Below are 21,094 nucleotides of genomic sequence, written 5' to 3'. Positions count from 1 at the left end.
AAATCAAATAAATAATCCAGGTCAACCTAGTAAATCACAATTCAAACTCAGGATTTGTCTATCCCCAGTGTTTTCCAAATAGTCTTGTTCTGACATACTGGTACTCATAAGTACACAGTTTAACATACGTAAATGTTGTGTAGGTGAAAGCATTTTTATGTTTCAATTTAATTTTCAGGTTTGTTATAATTTAATTGTTCCTCAGCGGTTTTACTTTTGTAAATATCGTTCAATAACTGTTTTAATTTTTAAAAATATTTTTATTTTTAGGCTAGACACGGAAGGAATTGAATTGATAGCGAAGTTCCTTCAAGTAAGATGTGTTTTGTGGCTTTACTTTATAAAAGTGCACATTTAGAGTTTTAATATAATATTTGCAAAATGTATTAGAAGCGATAATATCTGGTAGATCTGTCTCAAAGAGAAATGTGTAGGTGAGTCTGTAGTGGATGATGTGAGAAGAATGAGTTTTGGGAAGCCAGTGTACTGTGAGAATTAAAAACCTGATGTTTACTTTTTTTTTCCCTCCCATAACTGATTTCTTCTCATACTACTGCTTGTAAGAATAGAATTTTCTGTGTTAGCAATACCCTGAAAAAACTAAACCTCTTGTGAAATACAGCGTTAAACCAGAACTTTTAAATACAAATGCTATATTTCCATAGCGATGAACTGAGTCAGTACTAAAGGAGTTACTAAGCTGTAACTCTTCTATTTGCAAACTGTATTCTAAAGGTGAAGTACGTGTGCTTAATCTTTTAATCTGTATTAAAAATGAGCCAGAAGCAAGATAGAAGGCCAGTTCCTAAGTCTTTGAGTACATGCAGCACTGTGACTTCTCAGTGTTAAAAATCCTTGTCACCTAAGGTGGAGTGCACTTACTCTGCTTTGCAGCTTGTGATTTAAATTCTACAACAGGTCTTCTTCTATTTACACATTGTTTTAGAACAGTACTTGCAGTCCAAACCAGGACTTTGTTCAGGATTTGTATACATCATTTTGAGTGTCTGCATCGTTGTCCAGAATTGCATGTATGCCAAGCAGGAGACATCTAAGCATTGTAACATCTATACATAAAGTATATTTTTGACTTACATCCATTTACAGAAGTTATTTTGACTATGTTAGCAGTCTTGTTGGCACTGCTGATTCAGATAACATCTTAGATTTTTGTGCGTGCAATATAAGTAATGAAAACAAATTTGTCCTAGTGCATTATGGGAAATACTGAGCAAATAGAACTCTGGTTTTCCCTTTGATGAAATCACTCGATGCAAAGAGATTTTAAATGGAAACCAACACGCTTGTATGCTTTTTATATTAATAGTATGAATCAAAGAAGAGAATTTCAGCAGAAGAGGCCATGAAACACGCATACTTCAGAAGTCTTGGAACAAGAGTACACACTCTGCCTGAAAGTAAGACAAGTAGTAAAGTAGCAGAGTATTGTTAAGATAGTACATTAAAGCTAAATATGTTGCATAAGAAAAACTCTATTCTATTAAAGAAGTCTGATATATATTGACTTAAATATTTGTTAATAAGAAACTTTTTTATTCTGAACTATGTAATTAAGAATACAATTTTGTTTATTAAAACATAGTAGTGTTTGGATGTGAATGAATTTCTTTGTTACGTTCCAGGTGTTTCAATATTCAGTCTAAAAGAGATTCAATTGCAAAAAGACCCTGGCTTTCGAAATTCCACTTACCCAGAGACAGGTATGGAAAGCTTGATTTTTTTCTTGTATCTGCTAAAAGAATGCTGTGCCAGAGGCATTTGTAATTGAAAAACATTTTGTTAAATTAGTTTGTATGAATGTACTCAAATATCAAGAATGATTTGCTGAGATTCCTGTAGAGACATGCAAGCTAAAGGCACAGAAAGAGATGAGTTTTGCCAGGGATGGGCAGAGGGACTGTTAATCTGAGAGTGTCTCGGAGATTCAGTCCATTACTGTGTGGATGTGAATGTGGCAAAGTGAAAAAAAATGCATTAAGTGCAGTTAAAACAAAGATGCTGATACTGATTTAAGCACAAAGAATATTCTCTTGAAATAGAATGAAGATGTAGGTAATAACTTAGTACTTGTCTTGTGCAAATGCTTAGCTTTCTTACCATGGTCCATGTTCTGTTGTAGGACATGGGAAGAACAGAAGGCAGAGCATGCTTTTTTAAAGTAGGCAGTGCAGAGTCAAGCCCAAGACTATCCTGTCGATCAAGGACTCGGATCCAAAGGCAGTGCTTTCTGTTGGTGGACTTGGAATCGCAGTTTGTCTACACTGTCCTCTTCACAGTGGAGTCTTTTTATTTCCAACCTGCAAATTATGTTTTTATATTTGTTGTCACAGTGTGACAATTTTTTGTACAGTTGGTTTTAAGGTCTCCTCTGCCACTAGAGCCAGTAGGTTACAGCTGTTGATGTAACTGTAGCTGCAATTTTTGTGCAGGACTGAGAAACACAGTGCATTATTTATTGCGGAATCATTGCTGCTAAATAACTACTGTCTGTATAGTTAACACAACAGTTCCATGCCTGAAAAAGTTGCAATGGCTTTATAATATGTGAATGCATCTGTTTCTCTTGATAACATGTTCTACTGCTGCGGGGTTTTTTTCTATTTCTTAAACTGCAGTGTTTCCTGGAATGTAAACTTAGCTTTGCTTGGCTATAGGTGAGCCATCTTTAATGCTCTAAGTTCTTGGCACTTAATTCCTTATTTAACATTGGAAGTATGTGTTGAAATAGTTGAAAAATTATAATGCATATTATATTTTTGAAAAGCACATGGTGTGAAAGTTGATTCCAACAAGTGAACAGTAACTATGATTTGCTCTCAGATCCTATGTTAGTTATTGATAAATTAAAGCATGGAGGCTGGGTGATAAATTTTGTCAGGCTTACTCCAGCATAAAATATTTGCACATTGTTGTGCATATGGGGCCTGAAGAAACAATTAATTTTTTACCTTATTTTTAACTTAGAAATACAGATAGTAAAAAGATAATCCATATACATTGGACCCTGACTTACTTTTCGTTACAGAGGAACAGGACAACTAATTACAAGAACATGGGAATAATGTCACACTTTTCCCACCTTGTTGCTCTGCCATTTGTGCATTATTCACTTGAAATCAACTGGAAAGATGCAAGTTTGTACTTGATAAGAACTCACTGTGCTACGGAGCTTTTACAGTGGGAACTTAGGGAGTTTTTCAGATCTTAGATGTTATCTGTTTTCCAGAGATAGTAAACATATTACTACTATGCTTATGCATCTCAATGAGTATCATAAGTACACCTTGGTGATGGTTACAGTATTTTTAAGCATTTGTGTTCACCTTTATGAACCTATTTGTTTAGTGCATCTTAAAGAGACTGTAAATCTTTATTGGTATATTTTGAAATGTTCATGTAAATCTTTGGCTGGTATATCATGAAAATAGTCATAGGTAACTTAATTTTTCCTGACATTCACTGTAAAACGTTCAGGGGTCCTACCATTTCTGTTCAGGAAATCTTGTAGTTTATTGTTATTTAACAGTATTAAGTGAATTTTTGTATATTTCATTTTAACTTTATTTGTGAATAGTGATTGTGGCATGTTTGGGGGTGTTTTATTAATATTTCATTGATACTGGTAAATTTGAATTGGGATTTTTTTTATTTTCTGGAAGAGAGAAATTCATGTGTAATGGTGACTATTGGACCACTACTGCTTTTCAGCATTTGTAAACTGGTTTTACGTTAAATCTTGTAGACCTAACAAACTGCTGTTATTTCTAACTGACCGACCTGTATTAATATTGTACTTTTGAAAGTATAAATATTATGTGGAATTCTTTGGTTTTGTTTTGAAATTTATAATAAGAAAAGCCCTGTGTTGTTAAAAATACAGACTAAGTGAACTTGCGGTTCTTGGGGCATTGTTGGAAATGTTTCGGTAGATCCGTGTGTTGTGGGAGCCGTCAGTTTGAACTCTGGCCGCTTCTTTGATTCATGGAACGCAGAAGTAGTGGCAGTGGAAAGTAACGTGGCTCATCCGTGACTGAGGTTGTTCAGGATCTTATGAGAAGCATGGCCCACAGTCTCATTGTTGGTGAGCAAGTCCTGCGTGTCACACGGTGTCAGAAGTCTTGCCTAGGTCTGGGAGCGTAATACATGTCTTGGACACATCCATAGGTCTCCCGCTGATTCGAGTGGGAGTTTTATGTGTGTGTCAGAGGCAGACATGGCACTGATAAAAAACCTTGTCCTGAAATAGTTGTTATATATTTTTTTATAGTTGCTATGGATATGATCTAGATTTTATACTGATTAACTTTGTAGGAAATACATTGTAGATGTGATGGTGTTGAAGAAAGACGTATCAGAAAAACATCTCCTTTTTTTACAGAAGTAGTGAAGATATAGAGTAAATGTTCACTGTGGATAAATGTGGGATTTAGCATTTCTAGAACAGTAATATTTTATAGATCATAAAAGAACAAGTAATAATGTGACACTAATGAGTAAAGGACTTAAAGGTTTAACTGGTAAAATGAAGTGCATTAATACATTTAGAAAGGGATCTGCTGCAGCTAACAAAAGGATGTTCCATTTTAAGTAGGAGCTCAGCTTTTTTGTTACAGATGCAGATGAGAAGATCTTCCTTAAAATTAAAGCACTCTGTTTATAAAGAAATTTTTCCTAAGGACCTACAAGTGAATCTGTTTTCTTCATTAGGAGGTAGCTTTAAAGAATGTATTTCTTAAAAAGCATGGCATCTGTGGTCAAGCCAGCTTGGGGGTTTTTCTTAATTCTCTAATTGAAATTCCTGCATCAGCAGAGACAGTTCTGTGGCAGCTGCCTATTTGGGGCAGTAGTCAGCAAGTCAGAGGTTTCTGAGCATCTCTGTGACATCCTTGTTGTGCAGTTCATGTTCTGCCTCCTGTCTGGCAGAATCAGGTACTACGGACTTGGTTTCACTGTCCCAAGAACTGTAAGGAGTGTTGGCCTTTTTGGGAGAAGACCTCAAGCGTGACAAAACCCAAGCAGATAGTCACCAAAAATGGGTGACTTTCAGTGTTTGGTATGACCACCTTTGCTTGAAGATGAGTGACCGGTTTATGAGAAATGGCCTGCAAGTTGTGGCTGATTTTAAGTAGTTCTTTTTAGAAGGCACCTGGTGCATCCCACCTACCCCAGTGTAGGAAGGCCAGGACGTGGGTGCAGGTGCGTGTCAGAGTGAGGTGGGCTCAGAGACAGGACAGAGGCAGGTGGTGGCGATGTGGGCGTGTGCACGCACAGGTGGAGTTTGAAGGGGAGAGAGGGTGGGTGGAGGATGGGGATTGACAGGACAGGATGGGAGATGGACAGGGCAGGGCAAACCAGCTGCTCAGCAATGCTCTAGAGGAACGTGCATCTCAACATGGCTGTGTTATTTTTGTGCTGCTTTACCACAGCGTTAAGTAGCCAGAGTGTATCCCTGAATTGGGCAATAAAAGTTAAAATAAACAATTATTAAAGAATCAACATACTTTGTATTTGCAAATCATTTGAAAAACTTGCGAGGTAGCGTTCTCTGGGCTGCTTGCTTGTTGTTTGTGCATGAGTTTTTTCAGTGTAATAAAGGTACATTGTCTCTGTTTTGCAATGTTAAGATGGAATTAAGGTTAAGAATACATTCAGTTATTGCGGACAAAATATATGAAAGGTATGTTGTAAATATCCCCAAGCTAAGTATTATAAACCCAGGAAATACTCGGAATTAAGGTCAGATTTGAAAGAAATCCAAACAAATCAGGGTATGGAAATGTGCAGCTATTATAGCACATGGTGACACTGAAGCAAAATCAAAACTTACTTTGTGACAACACGATGATTTTGTCTGGTTACTAATGAGCAGAGTTGAAGTAATTCTTAGCACATTTCAGTACCTTTTTTTACTATAAGAAATTTTGGCTTTAAAACAAATGTAACATTTCTATGACATGCCTTAATTTTTGGAAGGAACTTTATACAGTTTTTTGTTTTTATTTTTTCCAGAGTTTGGTCTGTTAGAGGTTTAATGCTCCCATTTGGTCTTTGTGTTGTTCAGCAACAACCTTGTATCTCACCAGCATCCATGTCATACCAATTTAGGAGATTGGCAGCATGTATAAATTATAAAACATAAAGAAAGCACCATGAAAATGTGTAGCTAGTTGGAACATTGTAAGCTCTGGCTGTACAGGTGGGGTGCTTATGAACAGTATAAAAACCAAGCATGTATGTGGGCTTTGTAATTCCTACCATGCACCCGTTTCATCTGTGGAGTTCAGTTGCACAAAAATCATACTCTTTTTTTGGCCACAGTGAAAATTCGGTTTTTCAGAACTGGGATGAGAGTTTAGCTATTCTAGATTGGTTTTTTTAATCTTTTGTATGTGATTTTTGCTGGGCAATACTGTGCTTCTCTGAAAGAAGAAGATTGATGTCAGTGGAAAACATACAATTTTCCATAATTTTTACATGTTTTCTAAAATCCCTTAACTCATTTAAGTTCTATAATATTTGAGCCAGTTTAAACTGTGAATGCACACATGTGCACATGCTGTTGCGGTAAATAACTTCTTAATTTATTGTCCTGGCTGCATCCTCCAAACTCATTCAAGAAGCAGACCTGCCTGAGCACATTGCTTTTATGGTCCTCCTAATGAAATGTGAGTCGTACTTGGCTCAGATGCCCTGCCTTGAGACACATTTTTCCCCAGAGAGCTATAAAGTTTCTTCATTTGATGCGGTAGGATCTCTTTGCTGATGGAATTAGCATTGCTGCAGATTGCAAACCAGGGAGAATGCTCTTCCCTGTCTCCTCTCTGACATACTGTGGCAGAACACCTCCCTCCAGGCCCTGTGTCTGCACTGCCACCTGCCCCTCCTCTTTCACACCCTGAGCTTGTTTTTCAAAGACTGTTTTTTCCTTTCTTCCCCATCCTTTTACTTAATTTGCAGGAGGAGGGAGCTGGCCTGGAGCCATGTTAGGAATAATTAAGGTTACATTTATTCATTCGTGCATCTCATGGAGTGAATGTGAGCTGATGGGAATCTTTCACAAAAAACAATCAACATATCCTAACACCCTCTATTCTAGGATGCTTTTCTACAAATACCACCACTCACCCAAGGCGGGCCATGATGCTGATTGTTCCAGAGTCCTTGCTTGAGGTTCATTCTCCTTTTTTCATTTAAATAAATTTATACTGCTCCTCACTAGTGCTGTCAATCTCTTTGCCCTCAAGAAGTAGGTTTGCACTCCATCTGTGTAGGCAGAGCACTCACGCATTAATTGGTAAGAGCAGTTACAGTTTGGGGCTAAAAGGGATTTCAAAAGTTGTAGTTTTCTGATGACTCTGTAGGGATCTGAAGGACCTGTGTGTGTTTGTCCTACAGGATATACAGTCAGTCACAAGATCAGAAGCGAACAGTGATGCCCTTACATAAAAGACTACCTGTACTTACTGTGCCTTTTCTAAATTTGTTTGGATGTCATGATGGCTTCTGAAGATTCTTCCTGTAGGCACAAGATCACACAGCCTCTTAATGCAGAGACTTGTTCCCTTACATACTACAGTCTGTTTTAAAGGACCATCTCCCCTTTAAACAGTCATCTTGTTGACAGTTATTTACTTCTTTGGTAGGTATTTCCAAATAGGCAAGTGCCTGTCTGATGAGACTAGTTTTATTCAGACAAAACAAATTGTTCTTTGTTGACATAATCGATGTGTGTCAAATCTTTTTGTATAGTTTGTTATCACCCATCACTGTTTTCCCCATCTTGAAAGTTTTCTTTAGAACTGAAGCCACTTACTGGTGCCAGGGCAGAAGGTGTGCACAGTCTCTGACAGAGCTGCTCTGAAGCTGTGACCCTGCTGGTGGATACTTGGCTTTTCTGTACAGGTAAGCCAAAACCAGCCTAATCGTGCATCCAAGCCTATATAATATTGGAAAGATTTTGTGTATTGCTGAAGCATGAATAAAGTGTAAATCTTAAATCCCTCAATTGTGATCAAATTGCGATTGCTACTAAGAATACTGAAGAGAGAATAACTCCCGGTTTATTCCCCAGGATTGTTGGCTTGGAGCTCTCCATGCCACTGGAAATACTGACACTTTCACAGTATTTATTTTAAAAACATTTATTTGATTTTTGTCTACAGTTAAAAAGATATCTGTTAATAAAATTCAGTACAAGATTAGCAAGAGAGTTTTTTCTTCAAAGCGTAAGGCATAACCATCTAGTGTTTTATGTAAGTGTTAGACTTGAGAGGCTGGACTTCATTTGTATAAATTCTTCCCAACTGGAAGAATTTTTATTCCACGTTATTGACCAGTTTAGAAGGCAGATTTCATTTTGATAACCTGGTTTTTTAATTGAAAAGTCAATTAGCAAAAGATGTGTTCTTTTGCTATTTTTATTCTCTCAAAGAATAGAGAAGAAGACAGCGCTGTTTCCCAGTTGCTGTGTGTCTTCCATTAAGTTTTACTGGATTCTCCCAGATCCTTTAAAATAATTTTTTGAAATAGGATTTTTTTTCCCAGAACAGCTGTTTCCTCTTATATTTAAAAGAAATCCACAATCACTCAAGAGGCAGGAAGGTAGGAGGGAAGATGTAGGTGTGTTGAGACTTTTGAAAAGAAAAGAATCTGCCTTCTTAATAGTATAACTTTGGAAGAAATAAAATCATGATAATCCGAATGATTTTTCTTTTAAGAATCTCTTCTCTGTCACATACTCCCTACTTTCATGTTTATCTGGGTTTTTTGCAGTGTGATATTTGATTTTAAGTTTTCAGGAGTATCTGCCTTCACTTTTTGAACTCACAGTGAGAAACACTCCATCTCTATGCTGTGTTCTCCCATTGGCTCTACTGGCTGGTACAAGGTGGAACTATTTGCTGCTCATGCCTTATAGATATAAGTAGGTATGTATGCTTCTTTAAAAATGAGGCAAGAGTTGGCTCTAGAGTGTGAAATATTTGCCTCCCTGTAGCTTAATTATTGAAAAATATTCCATGTACCTGAGAGGAATGCATTGGAAGAGAAGTGTTTGATCTGTGAGCCCTTGTGATTTATCTCCACTAGCCTAGTCAGTCCCATCAGTTACATTCTGCCCTTTCTTCCAACCTATTCTGATTTCCCTTTGTATGAAATTTGCCATCACTCATAAATTTAGTGTCAGTTCATCTTCTGGTTTTGACCCAGTGGGCTGGTTCAGCTTGGAGCTCTTAAAACTGCACCATTTGCTGAATGGAGCAAATGACTTCCCAAGCATTTCATCGTTCTCCTCATGTCTTGCATCTAATTGCTCTGTTTATCAGCTGGTACTTCTTAGAGATACAGCAAGTTTTTATCTTGTTAATTACTGCAAGTGGAACTGAGGAGTCATTTTTGATTGTGCAATCCAGGCGCCTGAGGAAAATTCTTGCTGTCTTTTGTCAGATCACCTCTGCCCCAAAAATGGCTTTTCAACATCAGAACTGCATTAATAAAATGTTTATTTAGCACCTTTCAGGTTGAAGGATCCAAAAGCACTTTACAATTAACTACACACATCATCACTGAAATGCATCCAAGCAGAAAATCAGCAGACAACTCACTGCATACATTTCAAAAAGAACGGTCTTTTGGCCAGAAAGCAAAGTAGAGGCTCTAATGACCTGTCGCAAACAGGATTCTGATTTTGGTTTGGTTTTTGAAGGTCTCATCTGAAAAACCTACAAGGTAAAGCTGCATTCAACCCAATTTAGCCACCTCAGAAAAATGAAGATTTGCATCAGCCCTGCCAAGATTAGAATCTGTGGTGCCAGGGAGTCTGGCCTAATCCTAACCTGACATTTAGATGACTAAGACATCACCTCAAGGCAGAGAACATACCCAGAAAGTTCAAGTTACAAATATATAGTAACACAGTGCTGTTTTTTCATCCAGAATTCAGCTGTTTATACATAAACATCCCACATGTACAGTCTCTGCCTCTTTGCAAGCACCAGGCATTAATTGACAGACCTGTAACTTTTCCAGCTTTGGGGGAAGGGGAAATGTGACCTTCTGAGCTTGAGTAGCTACAATAATCTTTCCAGGTAAGTAGTAGAAGGCACTTGGCATGGCTGAACAAAGCACCTGGAAATTCTCTTATCAGGAATGATCCTCATTCCCTAGGAGGACAGAGGTTACCTGCAGTCTTTCCAGCTGTACTGTTGACAGTTCATAAGAAGTACAGGCCAAATAAATTTTGAGCAATGTCTCCTTTTCTACAGAAGTATTCTCAAATGCTGGAAATGTCTCGAACGTACACAGCCCAGTTCTTTCCTGTTGCAACTTGCCAGAAAAACCTGGGCATAAATGTGGTTTGTTACTCCTAACTACATCTCCTGACTGTAACATGGATTACGTTTTTCATTTCTTCAGCAAACAAAAATTATAAGGCTATTTTTATACAATTTGAAAGCACTTAATACAAAGTTACATTAATACACTGCATCATATGGCCTATCCATGGAGAAAATACTGAAATACTATCATAGGGCTGTTCAATACTAGTTTTTTTCTTTCAACTTTTTATCTTAATACTAGAAAATATATAAATCATTTACATGACTTTATGCAAAAGAAGGCACAGCCGGTTATAGTTTACACAAGCACAATGCATAATATGCAGGAAAAGGGATTAAAAAGAAGCTTCACATCCCTATTAGATACATTGTTGCAAAACATTAAGAAAAGTACTTCAACAACAGAAGTGTTCAACACTTGAGAGCTATGATATAAAAAAATTATAATTCATTTAATGCATAACAGATTTATATATACTTTTATATATAAACACTGTTGAAAAATGCTAACATAATAAAAGTAGATTATCCATGTAATGAAAAGTGCAAACCGAAGTAATAAAGGGTTTCACAATGTCCTTCTCATAACACAGGAAAAACTAGCCCATAGGAATGAAGTGTTAAATCCACCAGTACATCCTTGGCGCGATGAGGCATCATCAGGATTTCTGAGCGTTTGGAGAAAGCAGTACTGGTGAAGAGGCTCTGTCCAGACTGGGGAGTGGCACTGGTATGTGACCATTTAGCAGAGTTGGAAACTGTAAGAGGCCAAAAGGTAAAAATTACTCTTTATCTCAAAGCATTCAGCCCAGAAGCACATGGATTTAGCATTAGCAACTGGCTCCAGATGGTTTCAAGGCTTGTGATGTCTATACAGTAAGATATATATCCCAAATGCCTGCATCAGCCATTAGGAATGCAAAACAGAGGACAAAACATGACTAATTTGTAAATATATGGGGATATAGAAATCTATTATTGGCTATATTTTACATAAAAATTCACATAATACATTTATCATTGCCCTGGGAAAGTGAACACTGTAGAGAAATCTTTGCCATCCATTCTGTTTCCAAAAATGTTTTTCAGCCTACAGCCTATTAATTACAATACATCCTTTTTGTCTGCCCTTCTTTAACACTATGCAGGAAAGACCTTTGCAAAAGTGAAAGTCGAGATGTAAATTTAGGGCAGAAAAAGTACAATTGGGAATACAAAGCATGGGGAAAATTACTCTCAAGTAATTACAATTTCTCTCTGTATTCACTAAGAAACTACAGCTACACCAAATCATTCAGCATGTGAAGCAGAATAAATTATTTATATTAATCTGCTACTTCTGAAATACCATGCAAAAAATACTTATTCAATACAGAAGCTGTATATTCCTAGTTCTGTAACTTACCTGCAGTGATATTTATTGGCTAGTTCTTAACATCTGACCTGAGAAAAAGTAAAGCAAGTAGGTGGAATAAACTTGCTGCAGCATGAGGCGAGAATTATCCCAGTGGTAAATACTGATCTGGCCTCAAGGCCCAGCTCCATGAGCTTGAGAGAGGCAGAGCTGAACAAGAGAGCTCTCAGCTTCAAGCATCTGGTGCATTTTTACCTCTTAGAAGATCAGTCCTTCAACAGCCAACTCTGCTGTAATCACTCCCTACACATGCACATAATCTGCTCATAACAAGTTTACTCTTCCACTAAGATGTCAGTTAATGATACCTGTCTTCCACCATTCTGTTGAAAATCAGGCAGAGCAGCACAGGCTCAGCAGCATGTGCTGCAGAGGAGTGGTGGCACCATGCTCCTGGTGTGGCCAGGACTGCCTGATGCCTCTCTTTTAACCAAACCAAATTTCAGGAAATGTTTCCCTCACTTCTGCCAAGATTCATTAAAACACAGACCTTGATTACAAGCTCTTCCCTGCCTAGCTGCATGGAGTGTGGGCTGCCTTTGCAAGGAGTCTGAGGAGAGCTCTGCCTTGACACCCACACTGCTGACCCACCAGTTCTCAGTGGGGTTTGCTGGCCTTCAGGCTGTGGTTTTCATTTCCAGTTTGCTGTTAAATAAATCTTTGTGCTCTACAGCTTGTCATCGTGGCCTTTGACTGAATCAAACATCGTTTGTAAGGCCCTTGGGGTCTCTCAGAAGGGAAAGCCAAGGCCACTCCTCACTTTCAGTTCCCACAGGAGATGGCCAGTGTGTATCCATAGCTGTCCAAGCTCATTCCAGGCCTTGGCGCAGGCACTTCTCTCAGATGAACTGTCTGGTTGATTTAACCACGTGTGCAAAACTAAGGTCCAATACAAATTACTGAGCTTATCTGAAACACAAATAAGGAGCCCTGAGCTCCATGTGCAGCTGTCCCACTGGAGGCAGAAAGGCTTATTCCCCCAGTGCAGACTGTACCTGAGCAGAGCACTTGAGCTGAAGCCCAGCCTTGGATTCAGGCAGTCAGTTTCCCTGAAGGTTCAGAGACTAACACAGGGTCCCTGTCTAGCAGTATCTTCCTCCTCTGTAAGTGCTGGCCCTCCACAGCAGTCGAGGTGTTGATTCCAGGGGTGACCCTGCATTCTTCAGCTGCACAGATGGCCACTGGGTTCCTGTGCTTCTTGCCAATCAGCAGAACAGCATAATTTCTTCTGATTTAATGAATGGGCTGTTTTGCAGCAGCTACAGCTGGAACTGCTAATATCATCCCCACCATCTTCTTCCTAAGCCTCAGGCAGATGCTGCAGCTGAGTGCTGTGGCCATCATGGTTTACTCAATAACTTTTGAGATGTTTACTCTGCCAATACCCATGACAGAGTGGACACAAAGCTGCATTTCTGCTGTTACAGAGAGGTCATGCTCAGCAGTATGTCCTTGGTTGAGGACACATGGATAATTTGCAGAGGAACTGGAAATGGAGCCTTCAGGTTCAGAGTGCCCTTACTGTAAATACAAATATGTCTTTCTAGAGTGAGAAGTAGCTAATTAAGACAAGAGGATAAACCTACACCCACCTTACTGTGTGAGACCCAAACTGCTCTTGGTTTTCCCAGAGCTGTGTTCCACCCCTCTCCTGGCTGGTCCCGGACTGGTTTTCACTCTCTTCCAGAAGTTCTGAGAGCTCAGTTACCTTCTCTTGCTGGGGTCCAGCATTTATTTCTGTTTCCCTCACACAGCATGTGTGTGCTTGCTGCAGTGGACACTGCCCTGTAGGTTCTGACTGTGCCGCCAAGGATTTAAAGAAGGTACAGGTAAGTAGGCAGGCCTCTATAAGAAAGTCCCTGTTAACTCCTTTATTTTCTTAATCTGTTTGAAAAGCTCCAGACTGGTGTAAGGAGATGTCTCTTCCACATGTGCACCTTTAGCAATGAAACCTGCGCATTGGAAAGACCTACCTGGAAGAGAGTGTTTGGTCCCTGCAGCCTGGCAGGACTCAGAGGAGCAACAGGACTGAGGCTGCTCCAGAAATGAATGCTAGACAGCAGCGGGCTGGGGGTCAGCAATAATCCATTGGGGGTCTGCAAGACAAAAAAAGACCCCATGACACATGGCTCAGGAGTTACAGCTCCATCCAGCAGTCACCACCCCTACAATCTTACACATCACCTACTGGCTCTATTTCCCAGTTAATTCACACATACAGCATGGTCAGCAGCAGCTGCCCGTCCAGCCCTGCATCCTGTCTCGTCAATACTGGATACCCACACATTTAATAATCCTTCATATGCAAATTGATTTAATTTCTGTTTGCTTAAGGAGAAGCAGTTATTGTTTATGTGAACCACACTCATGCAGCTGTGTAGAATAATACCATGTATGCCCCAATGCCTGCCAACTCTGCCTAGGCTTTTTCAGAATCAGTCTTTACCTTCTGAAGGGCAGCAATTGCTTGACCTGACTGCAGCTTTTCAAGTATTAATGCAATCATGTGTGGAGCCAAAAGAGTCACTGCCAGCCTTTGAAGTTTACTCCCCTGATGGCGCCTTGTCATAATGGAAGAGGCTTCAAGAAAGTGGCAGTGCCCAAGCTGACACGGGGAGGGGCAAGGGTATGGGCTGGGTGCCCAGAGGGATGGCAGAGAGCACAGCTGATTGTCTGAAAAGACTCAAAACGGCAAGAACTAAGAATGCAAAGCTTTTCCCAACTCAGAGGTGTCTCATTCCAGTGCCATGGTGTCTAAGAATTGCTAGGAATGCATTCAGCATTTCTAAGCACAATTGGAGGGGAGGTAGAGTTAAAGCACGTGCAAATCTTGATTCAAATGAAGAATCACTCAAATTATATACAGAGTAACTTCTATCATTCCAAAATAGAACATGGAAGTGATGTGACAGTTTTGAAAAAGTATTTGGCGTAATGAGTTAATCTCACCAGTAATCTTGATGCCAATTATCGAAATCAGTCCTATTTACCAAAGCACTTAATGGATTTGAGTACACACTTAGCAAACAAGCATGTGCTTTGCTGTGTAGGACAAGTGCCTCAGTGCTCTGCTGAACTTGGACACCCATTTTTCCAGACTTTAAAATATGTACAGAGAAGATAGAAGATAGAGAGTACTTCCCATAGTAACCAGCACACCATGCATTCTGGTACCTGCTAGCTTCCCACCAGGACAGAAAAATAAACTCCCACATGTGGCAATTGCAACTGGGGTCACACTTAACAGCTGCTCACACCACGGACCATCACACCCCGTTACCAGGACTCTGCAGTGAGCAGGCTCACACAGGCAGCACCACAGGTCATGTGGATTTTCAAATATGACAGACGTTATTTGCATAGCAGCACCTGAGGGATCAGCTGTGGTGTTTGAGGCTCTGTGCAAACACACGGGAATACAGACCTGCTGTGACGTGTTTGCACTGGAATTCACAACAGGGTCAAACAATTAGTTTAACACTAGCAGAAGGGATAGACAAGGAACAGCAAACATTAAAGCCCTCCCAGTGATTCAGGTGTCTGAAAGGCAGTTTAATACAAAGGGATGGTTTCTCTAAGGAATCTCAGAAGAAGCAGGGTTTGTGGAGAAATGTGTGCAGGGAAAGGACACTGCCACCTTCCTTGTGCTGAAGAAGGTGGATCAGAAACACCAAATCCCATGGAAGAAACCACAGTTATGTCCCAGGGAGTAATAAACCTGTGGTATCACTGGGAAAGCAAAAGGTATTGATGCAGTAAATCAGCATGTGTAGTGCTCACAGGAGTACCAGTGAAGTCAGGGTTGGGATATATTTGCATGACAACAAAAGGGGCAAAGAGCAGGTGGAGGCCTGGAAAGGAGAAGACTTCCATCTTGATCTCACCAAGTGACAGCTCTTGTCAAGATAGCTGAAAAAACAACCTTGACAAGCAGGCACCTGTGAACAGCCCCCTTACAGTCGTTCTCTTCCCACGACTGTGGCGCTTTCATGGGGCAGGAAATCAGCAGCACCAGCAAGAACCCCTTTCCTGTGCTGTATTACAGGCTGGTGCTCCATTGGCAGGCAGCTATTGATGGAGATTTACGAGACTGACAACACACTGAATTAGGTCAGGATAAATACTCAGATCTACTTACAGAAGAGCCTACTAACCTTAAAACCAGAGATGTAAGCAGCAAAACCCATCAACATTCAACTAAGGACACAGTACTAAGAGCTCCAGTGAGCAGCCTTGGTTCTTTACTTTTGCTCTAAGAAACTGCAGATAACCAGAATTGAAAATGCTGTTCTTGAGAGGGTCTTTTGAAAATAATGAGGAAAAAGTTGGAGGTGTTTATTCCTACCTAGATACAACCAGAGAAGGTCTTCAGAGAGAGAGAGATTTGAAACTTAGTTGCCCTCGGTTCATCTCTGGAAGCATGCTAACATGCCTACCAGCAGTGCTAGCAAAAGCTCATGTCCTCTGATGAGGAGAGCACTAGTGTCTGCAAGTTCTGCCAGAGCCAAGAGCCAGCCAAAGCCAGCCTCCAAATCCGTTTAATATGTAATGCAACAAGAGCACAGAGCCTCCCAGGCTTGTTCTCAGTATCACCATCAGCCAATCATCAAAACCACCAGAGGAAACATAAGTGTAAACAACACCACAGGATAGGCTATCCCTAAATTACATGTGGAAATTGATGTGTCACTTCATTTTCTGCCCTCATGCAGCTGTACATCTGGTAGTAGATGTGGAACCCATTGGGAAGTTCCTACTTAAAAACGTCATTATAACCTAAGTATAGGAACAGTTTAAATAGAAATAATTCATTGCACAGAGAGGATTATGTTAAGTGACGATGCTCATGGCTCCTGACTTCTGACAAACAATGTGCGTAAGTACAATCTTGTCACTTTTAGCTGTTAGATCACAGACAAGTGCTGTCACACATACATTACTTCCCAGATCATTAGGCATGTGCTGGAGCCTGGGTGGTGTCTGTGGATACAAAACGGAGCTGGCTGCAGGCACACTACTTTGTCCCTAAGGAAATGGCATGTTGTAAATGTAACAAATGCTAAAGCAGAGGCCTGAAGAAAGAGTGTGAGTCAAAATTATATATCCACATTGGCCAAGGGAGAGACAACAAAAGTAATAAGTATAAATAATCTGCAAAAGAAGCAAGTGCTGAACAAAATCTAAGTATCTCTCTTTGAAGCTAACCGAATGGAAAGCTAACATTTCTCTACCAAAGTAAGGTACTGTATGCTCTGACACCCTCAAACCTATTTTTCTGTTCTGAAACTGATTGTGCTCACAGGGCTTCACCCTAGAGTATTCCTCAGGACTAGCAGGTGCAGTAGAAAGCCATCTGAAATACCCTCTCAGGCCACAGGACCTTCTCTGAACCTACCTTACTACTGGAGCAGACATCCTGTTCTGCACTTGCCCCATGGCAGCAAGTGTATCCCACTAGGATCTGATAAACCAGAGAATGTTTGAGATATGATGCATGTTCTTCCTTGGATAATGGGATGAACAGCAGATCCAGTCTAAATTATCCTTTAGTTATCTTGCATCATGGTGTTACAGTCATCATGGCCTAAGCAGCCATCCCGCTGAAGGAGCACCACAATCCTCTACCTAATTCCCTTCTACATCTTTCAGGGCAGTAAGTACACTAGTTCATAGATTAATGGGGAAATTGAATGTTTAAAAATATAATTACAAAATGAGGAAATAATTCTCTGTTCATACTGTGTTTGGGGACAGCAGTAGATTAAAGTGGGTTTGTAATAATTCATGCTGTCGTTGTGTCTGGTCGGCATCTGATATGATTTGTCAGATTTTCTCCCTACAGGCAGAAACTGTGGTTATACCACAGTTAGAGGTCATATGAGTTTGTCAATCACCTCAATTTTGGTTTGCCACACTTCTGTTCTTCCTGCCAAACGTAACTTCACTTAAAGGCTTTATGATGTCAAAAATTACAGGTGACAGCCTTTCTTGGTGACACAACTTTGTATCTTGGTGGTTTACAGGTGAGCCTGATCTGCACAAACTTGCTCTGCAGCCAGCTGAAAATAAGAGCAAGTGCTGTGCTGGCTGAGAGTACTTGCTGACACTCTCGCTTCTGCCAGGCCTTCCTGCCACGGGCACACGACGCTGCCTGCACCAAACACCTCCAACACCCCTGAGAGGTGTTGGGTAATGAGGTAATGGGATTCTGCATACAATGTGTCTCCTAGACAGCCTGAAGTGAGTGATGGCTTGTAACACACCTTTGTATTTATTTGCCGTTTGGTTTGTTACATTCAATGCTAGTATTTGCATCCTTATTTCAGGGCTGGGGATCTTAAGGAGTGTTCCTCAATTGGGATAATTTTACTCTTGGTATTTTTGTCTAATTTTGCAGTGGTACTGTAAGACAAAACTCACCAATGAATGCACTGAGTCATATCTATGTGATTTTCCTCTTCTGCTCTGAACTCCTAGATTTTTTTTTCATAGACTGGCATGAAAATGAGAACTCGCTCTTGACATTACCACAAATAAGTGATTAAAAAGAACAAACTAATCTTCTGGTTATTTAGTAGGTCTGTGCTGAAAAGCAGCTCTGGCAAGTACTCTGTTGATCTGCACAACTTTGTAAATCGAAACTGGTTTCAGAGCCTGTCTTAGAAACCACTTCATTTGCTCCGTATTCAAAAATTAACGAAAAGGTCACACTGTTTGAATGGATACAACATCTAGTACAGGAATCTAACCAAGCATCCCATAATGCACGTGCTCAAGTTGTGATCTACAAAACCCCTGTGGTTTTCTTTGTGGCTTTTTCCTGTTTGTTTTGTAGACCTGGAGGCTGGTTTGAACTGATAAACAATTCACTAACGGCTCCCCATCTCCTTACGCTTCAGGCAGTCTGTCAACTGTGATGGCTTTTCCCACACTCATGTAGGAACAAACCCCAGGAGGAACCTACTTTCCACCCCTTGTTCAGACCACTGCTGTGTTTCACTCTCTTTCCCATATGATTTTTTTTCCCATCAGATGATGACAGGCCAATAGAGCTAACACTCTTGGCTACTTGGAGTGAATGCTTGGAGACAAGCAGGTATTACCTGTGCAGTGAAGAAAGCTGGAGTCAGGGATCCCGAAGGAAGCGCAGGGCTGTTGAGGGCGATGGAACCGATGTCGGTGCTGGAGAGAACCATAGGTGGGGCAGAAATTTCCAAGCCTTTGGGTTTTTTAGCCTTTGGGGGAAGAGATGAAGATTTTGCCTTGGAGCCTGAGGAGAGGTTCAGAGGCTCAAGGGAATCTGAGTCGTGGCAACTGGACTCAAGGAAGAAGCTCCTGTGTTCTGTAGGGAGGGGTGAGGTGGGAGACAGAGAAGGCGATCTGGAGGAAGATGATGATGGAGATGAAATGCTGGCACTGTTGGGTAGCATTAAGGAAGATATTTTAGCTGATACTGAAGAGCTGAGGAAAGCAGAGGCAGCTGCTGTTTCAGAAGTAGAAGGCAATGACACCACAGGCCTTGTAACTTGTTTGTCTGTTTTGTTTGTCACAAATCTGATAACAGTCCGAACTTCTTCGACTGGTATGTTTCCTTCTGACTTCTCCTCCAGTTTTTCTGTTTTGATTGGCTTGTAAGGGTCTGGCTGGTTCTGCAGAGAGTTGATAGTGAAAGAGGAGTACAGGCCAGAGTGGATATATTCATTACGGCTTGTGCTTTTCAGTGCTGACAAGCTGTGCTTGTGCTGATCCCTGCTCTCAGAAGGCATATTACAGTCGCTGTCCTGCAGCAAAAGGCTCTCTCTGCTGATTTCCACAGCATGTGGATCCATTTTTAAAATCTCAGGAAAGGAGACAAACTTGTATACAAATTTTTGTCCGATCACTTTCTTGATGATGTTCTGCAAATACAAAAGAAGATGCTAGAAATATCAGCATTTCAGAGGCCCTCAGTATAGCAAACACAAGGGTAGGAGGGCACTGCTTCCTCATCAAGTTAAGCAGGTCATTCCTTGGGGCTCTTAATGCTGGTCACCTTTGGCTCATTCCAATACCTCTGCTCTGCCAGGGAGTCCACCCCCTGCTCCTCATGCGTCCAACAAAATCTCCATCACTAGGTGATAAAAACCCACTGGTGGTCTGTTTTACTTCTGCTTCCTCTGAAGCAGCTTGGGAATATTTTCTTTCCAGTAAAAGGAGTTCTGCTGCCTTGCAGACTTGAGCTATGCCACCATTTGCATTCCACAGCAAAGGCAAACTCCTTCACTTATGCCTCCCGGAACCGACACCAACCACCCTGAGTAAGAAGTACTCTCGGAATGTCCATAAGGGACAAAACCACCTTAAGCCTTCTGGCTCCAGTCATTTACCCTCTCTTCCTTACACCATGCAGAAGGATTGAACTAAACTGATGGTGACTGACCTTCTTTCAATGGTCTGTGAAAAATGCAAGCGCTTGCATGGGCTGGAAAAGTATTTGCATCCTGCTGTATCCCCGGCACTATCTCCAGGCTTGCATTAGGCTCGTGATGCTCACTGGTGCAGGCAGAAGGTTTTCATCAGTCTAAACTGACTATTGAAATTAATGATTGAAAAAAATCCCAAACCTCTCAAAGGTTTGTACAACTATTTCTTTTTCTGTAAGTGTCCCCTTTATGTAAATAACTGATTCCCTTTGAGATCTCATTTCCAGTCCTAGCTCTCCTCCTGCAAACCCAGGTATGCTGCCTGCTCTAACACAATGCTTGCTATCACCAAGGATATGTGAGCTCCTCCGCAGAGGCACTTTATGGCACCAGGCTGGGCCTAGGAAAGGGACTGGAACACTTCATTTACCACCCTAAGCCAAGTGCTGCAGAACACAAGAAGCAATATGTTCTGAGATTTCCATGCTAATTTCTCTCTTCTCGAAGCCCCTGGTGGAGAGTTTGTCTTTGAGTCACCTCTGAAAAACCCTTTCAAAAAATAAAAAAGAGGAAAAAAAAAAGGAATACAAACATCATCCCTTTTTATATAAGGACAGTACATAGTGCTGGGTGCTTGTAGTGCCTGCACTACACCTTGTTTTGTCACAAAAGCAAGGCTGATTTTGTGAAAGAAGAATCTGCACTTGGGTATCAGAACCTCTTCTGTCTTTCAGCTGAGCTACTGCACTCTGTAATTCATCTGTCCTGACTGTCCTGGCATTTCATTCAGGGCACCTTCTTGAATACAAAATTAATCCTACAAAGAGCCCTGAGATGTGGCTTTGCATCACAGGTCAGGAGCTGTGGCACAAATGGAAAAAGTTGTTTCCCAAGTTAATAACAGGGATCTGTAGCAAGGA

At 40.6% G+C, this 21,094-nt stretch overlaps 2 protein-coding genes across 4 annotated transcripts in view; one reads left to right on the top strand and one right to left on the bottom strand.

Annotated features, from left to right (window-relative positions):
- CDK17 (cyclin dependent kinase 17) overlaps positions 1 to 3,917 on the top strand; it is a 90,345-nt gene extending 86,428 nt beyond the window's left edge. For all 3 annotated transcript variants that reach the window (XM_017804419.1, XM_017804420.1, XM_017804421.1), the window contains 4 exons: positions 271 to 313; positions 1,328 to 1,418; positions 1,644 to 1,721; positions 2,141 to 3,917. In XM_017804419.1, the coding sequence (XP_017659908.1) occupies positions 271 to 313; positions 1,328 to 1,418; positions 1,644 to 1,721; positions 2,141 to 2,178 (250 nt within the window). In that variant the 3' untranslated portion in view covers positions 2,179 to 3,917. The remainder of the gene's footprint in view (positions 1 to 270; positions 314 to 1,327; positions 1,419 to 1,643; positions 1,722 to 2,140) is intronic.
- Positions 3,918 to 9,504: 5,587 nt separating this feature from the next.
- ELK3 (ELK3, ETS transcription factor) overlaps positions 9,505 to 21,094 on the bottom strand; it is a 38,259-nt gene continuing 26,669 nt past the window's right edge. The window contains exons 3-5 of the mRNA XM_017804537.1: positions 18,876 to 19,670; positions 13,746 to 13,868; positions 9,505 to 11,116 (exon numbers count right to left, since the gene is read on the bottom strand). Coding sequence (XP_017660026.1) covers positions 11,018 to 11,116; positions 13,746 to 13,868; positions 18,876 to 19,670 — 1,017 coding nt within the window. The 3' untranslated portion in view covers positions 9,505 to 11,017. The remainder of the gene's footprint in view (positions 11,117 to 13,745; positions 13,869 to 18,875; positions 19,671 to 21,094) is intronic.

The sequence above is a fragment of the Lepidothrix coronata genome, unplaced genomic scaffold (genome assembly GCF_001604755.1).
Source record: "Lepidothrix coronata isolate B3197 unplaced genomic scaffold, Lepidothrix_coronata-1.0 Scaffold9, whole genome shotgun sequence".
Taxonomy (NCBI): domain Eukaryota; kingdom Metazoa; phylum Chordata; class Aves; order Passeriformes; family Pipridae; genus Lepidothrix; species Lepidothrix coronata.
Note: the sequence above shows the minus strand (reverse complement) of the source record. Positions and strands in the feature narration are given on the sequence as shown.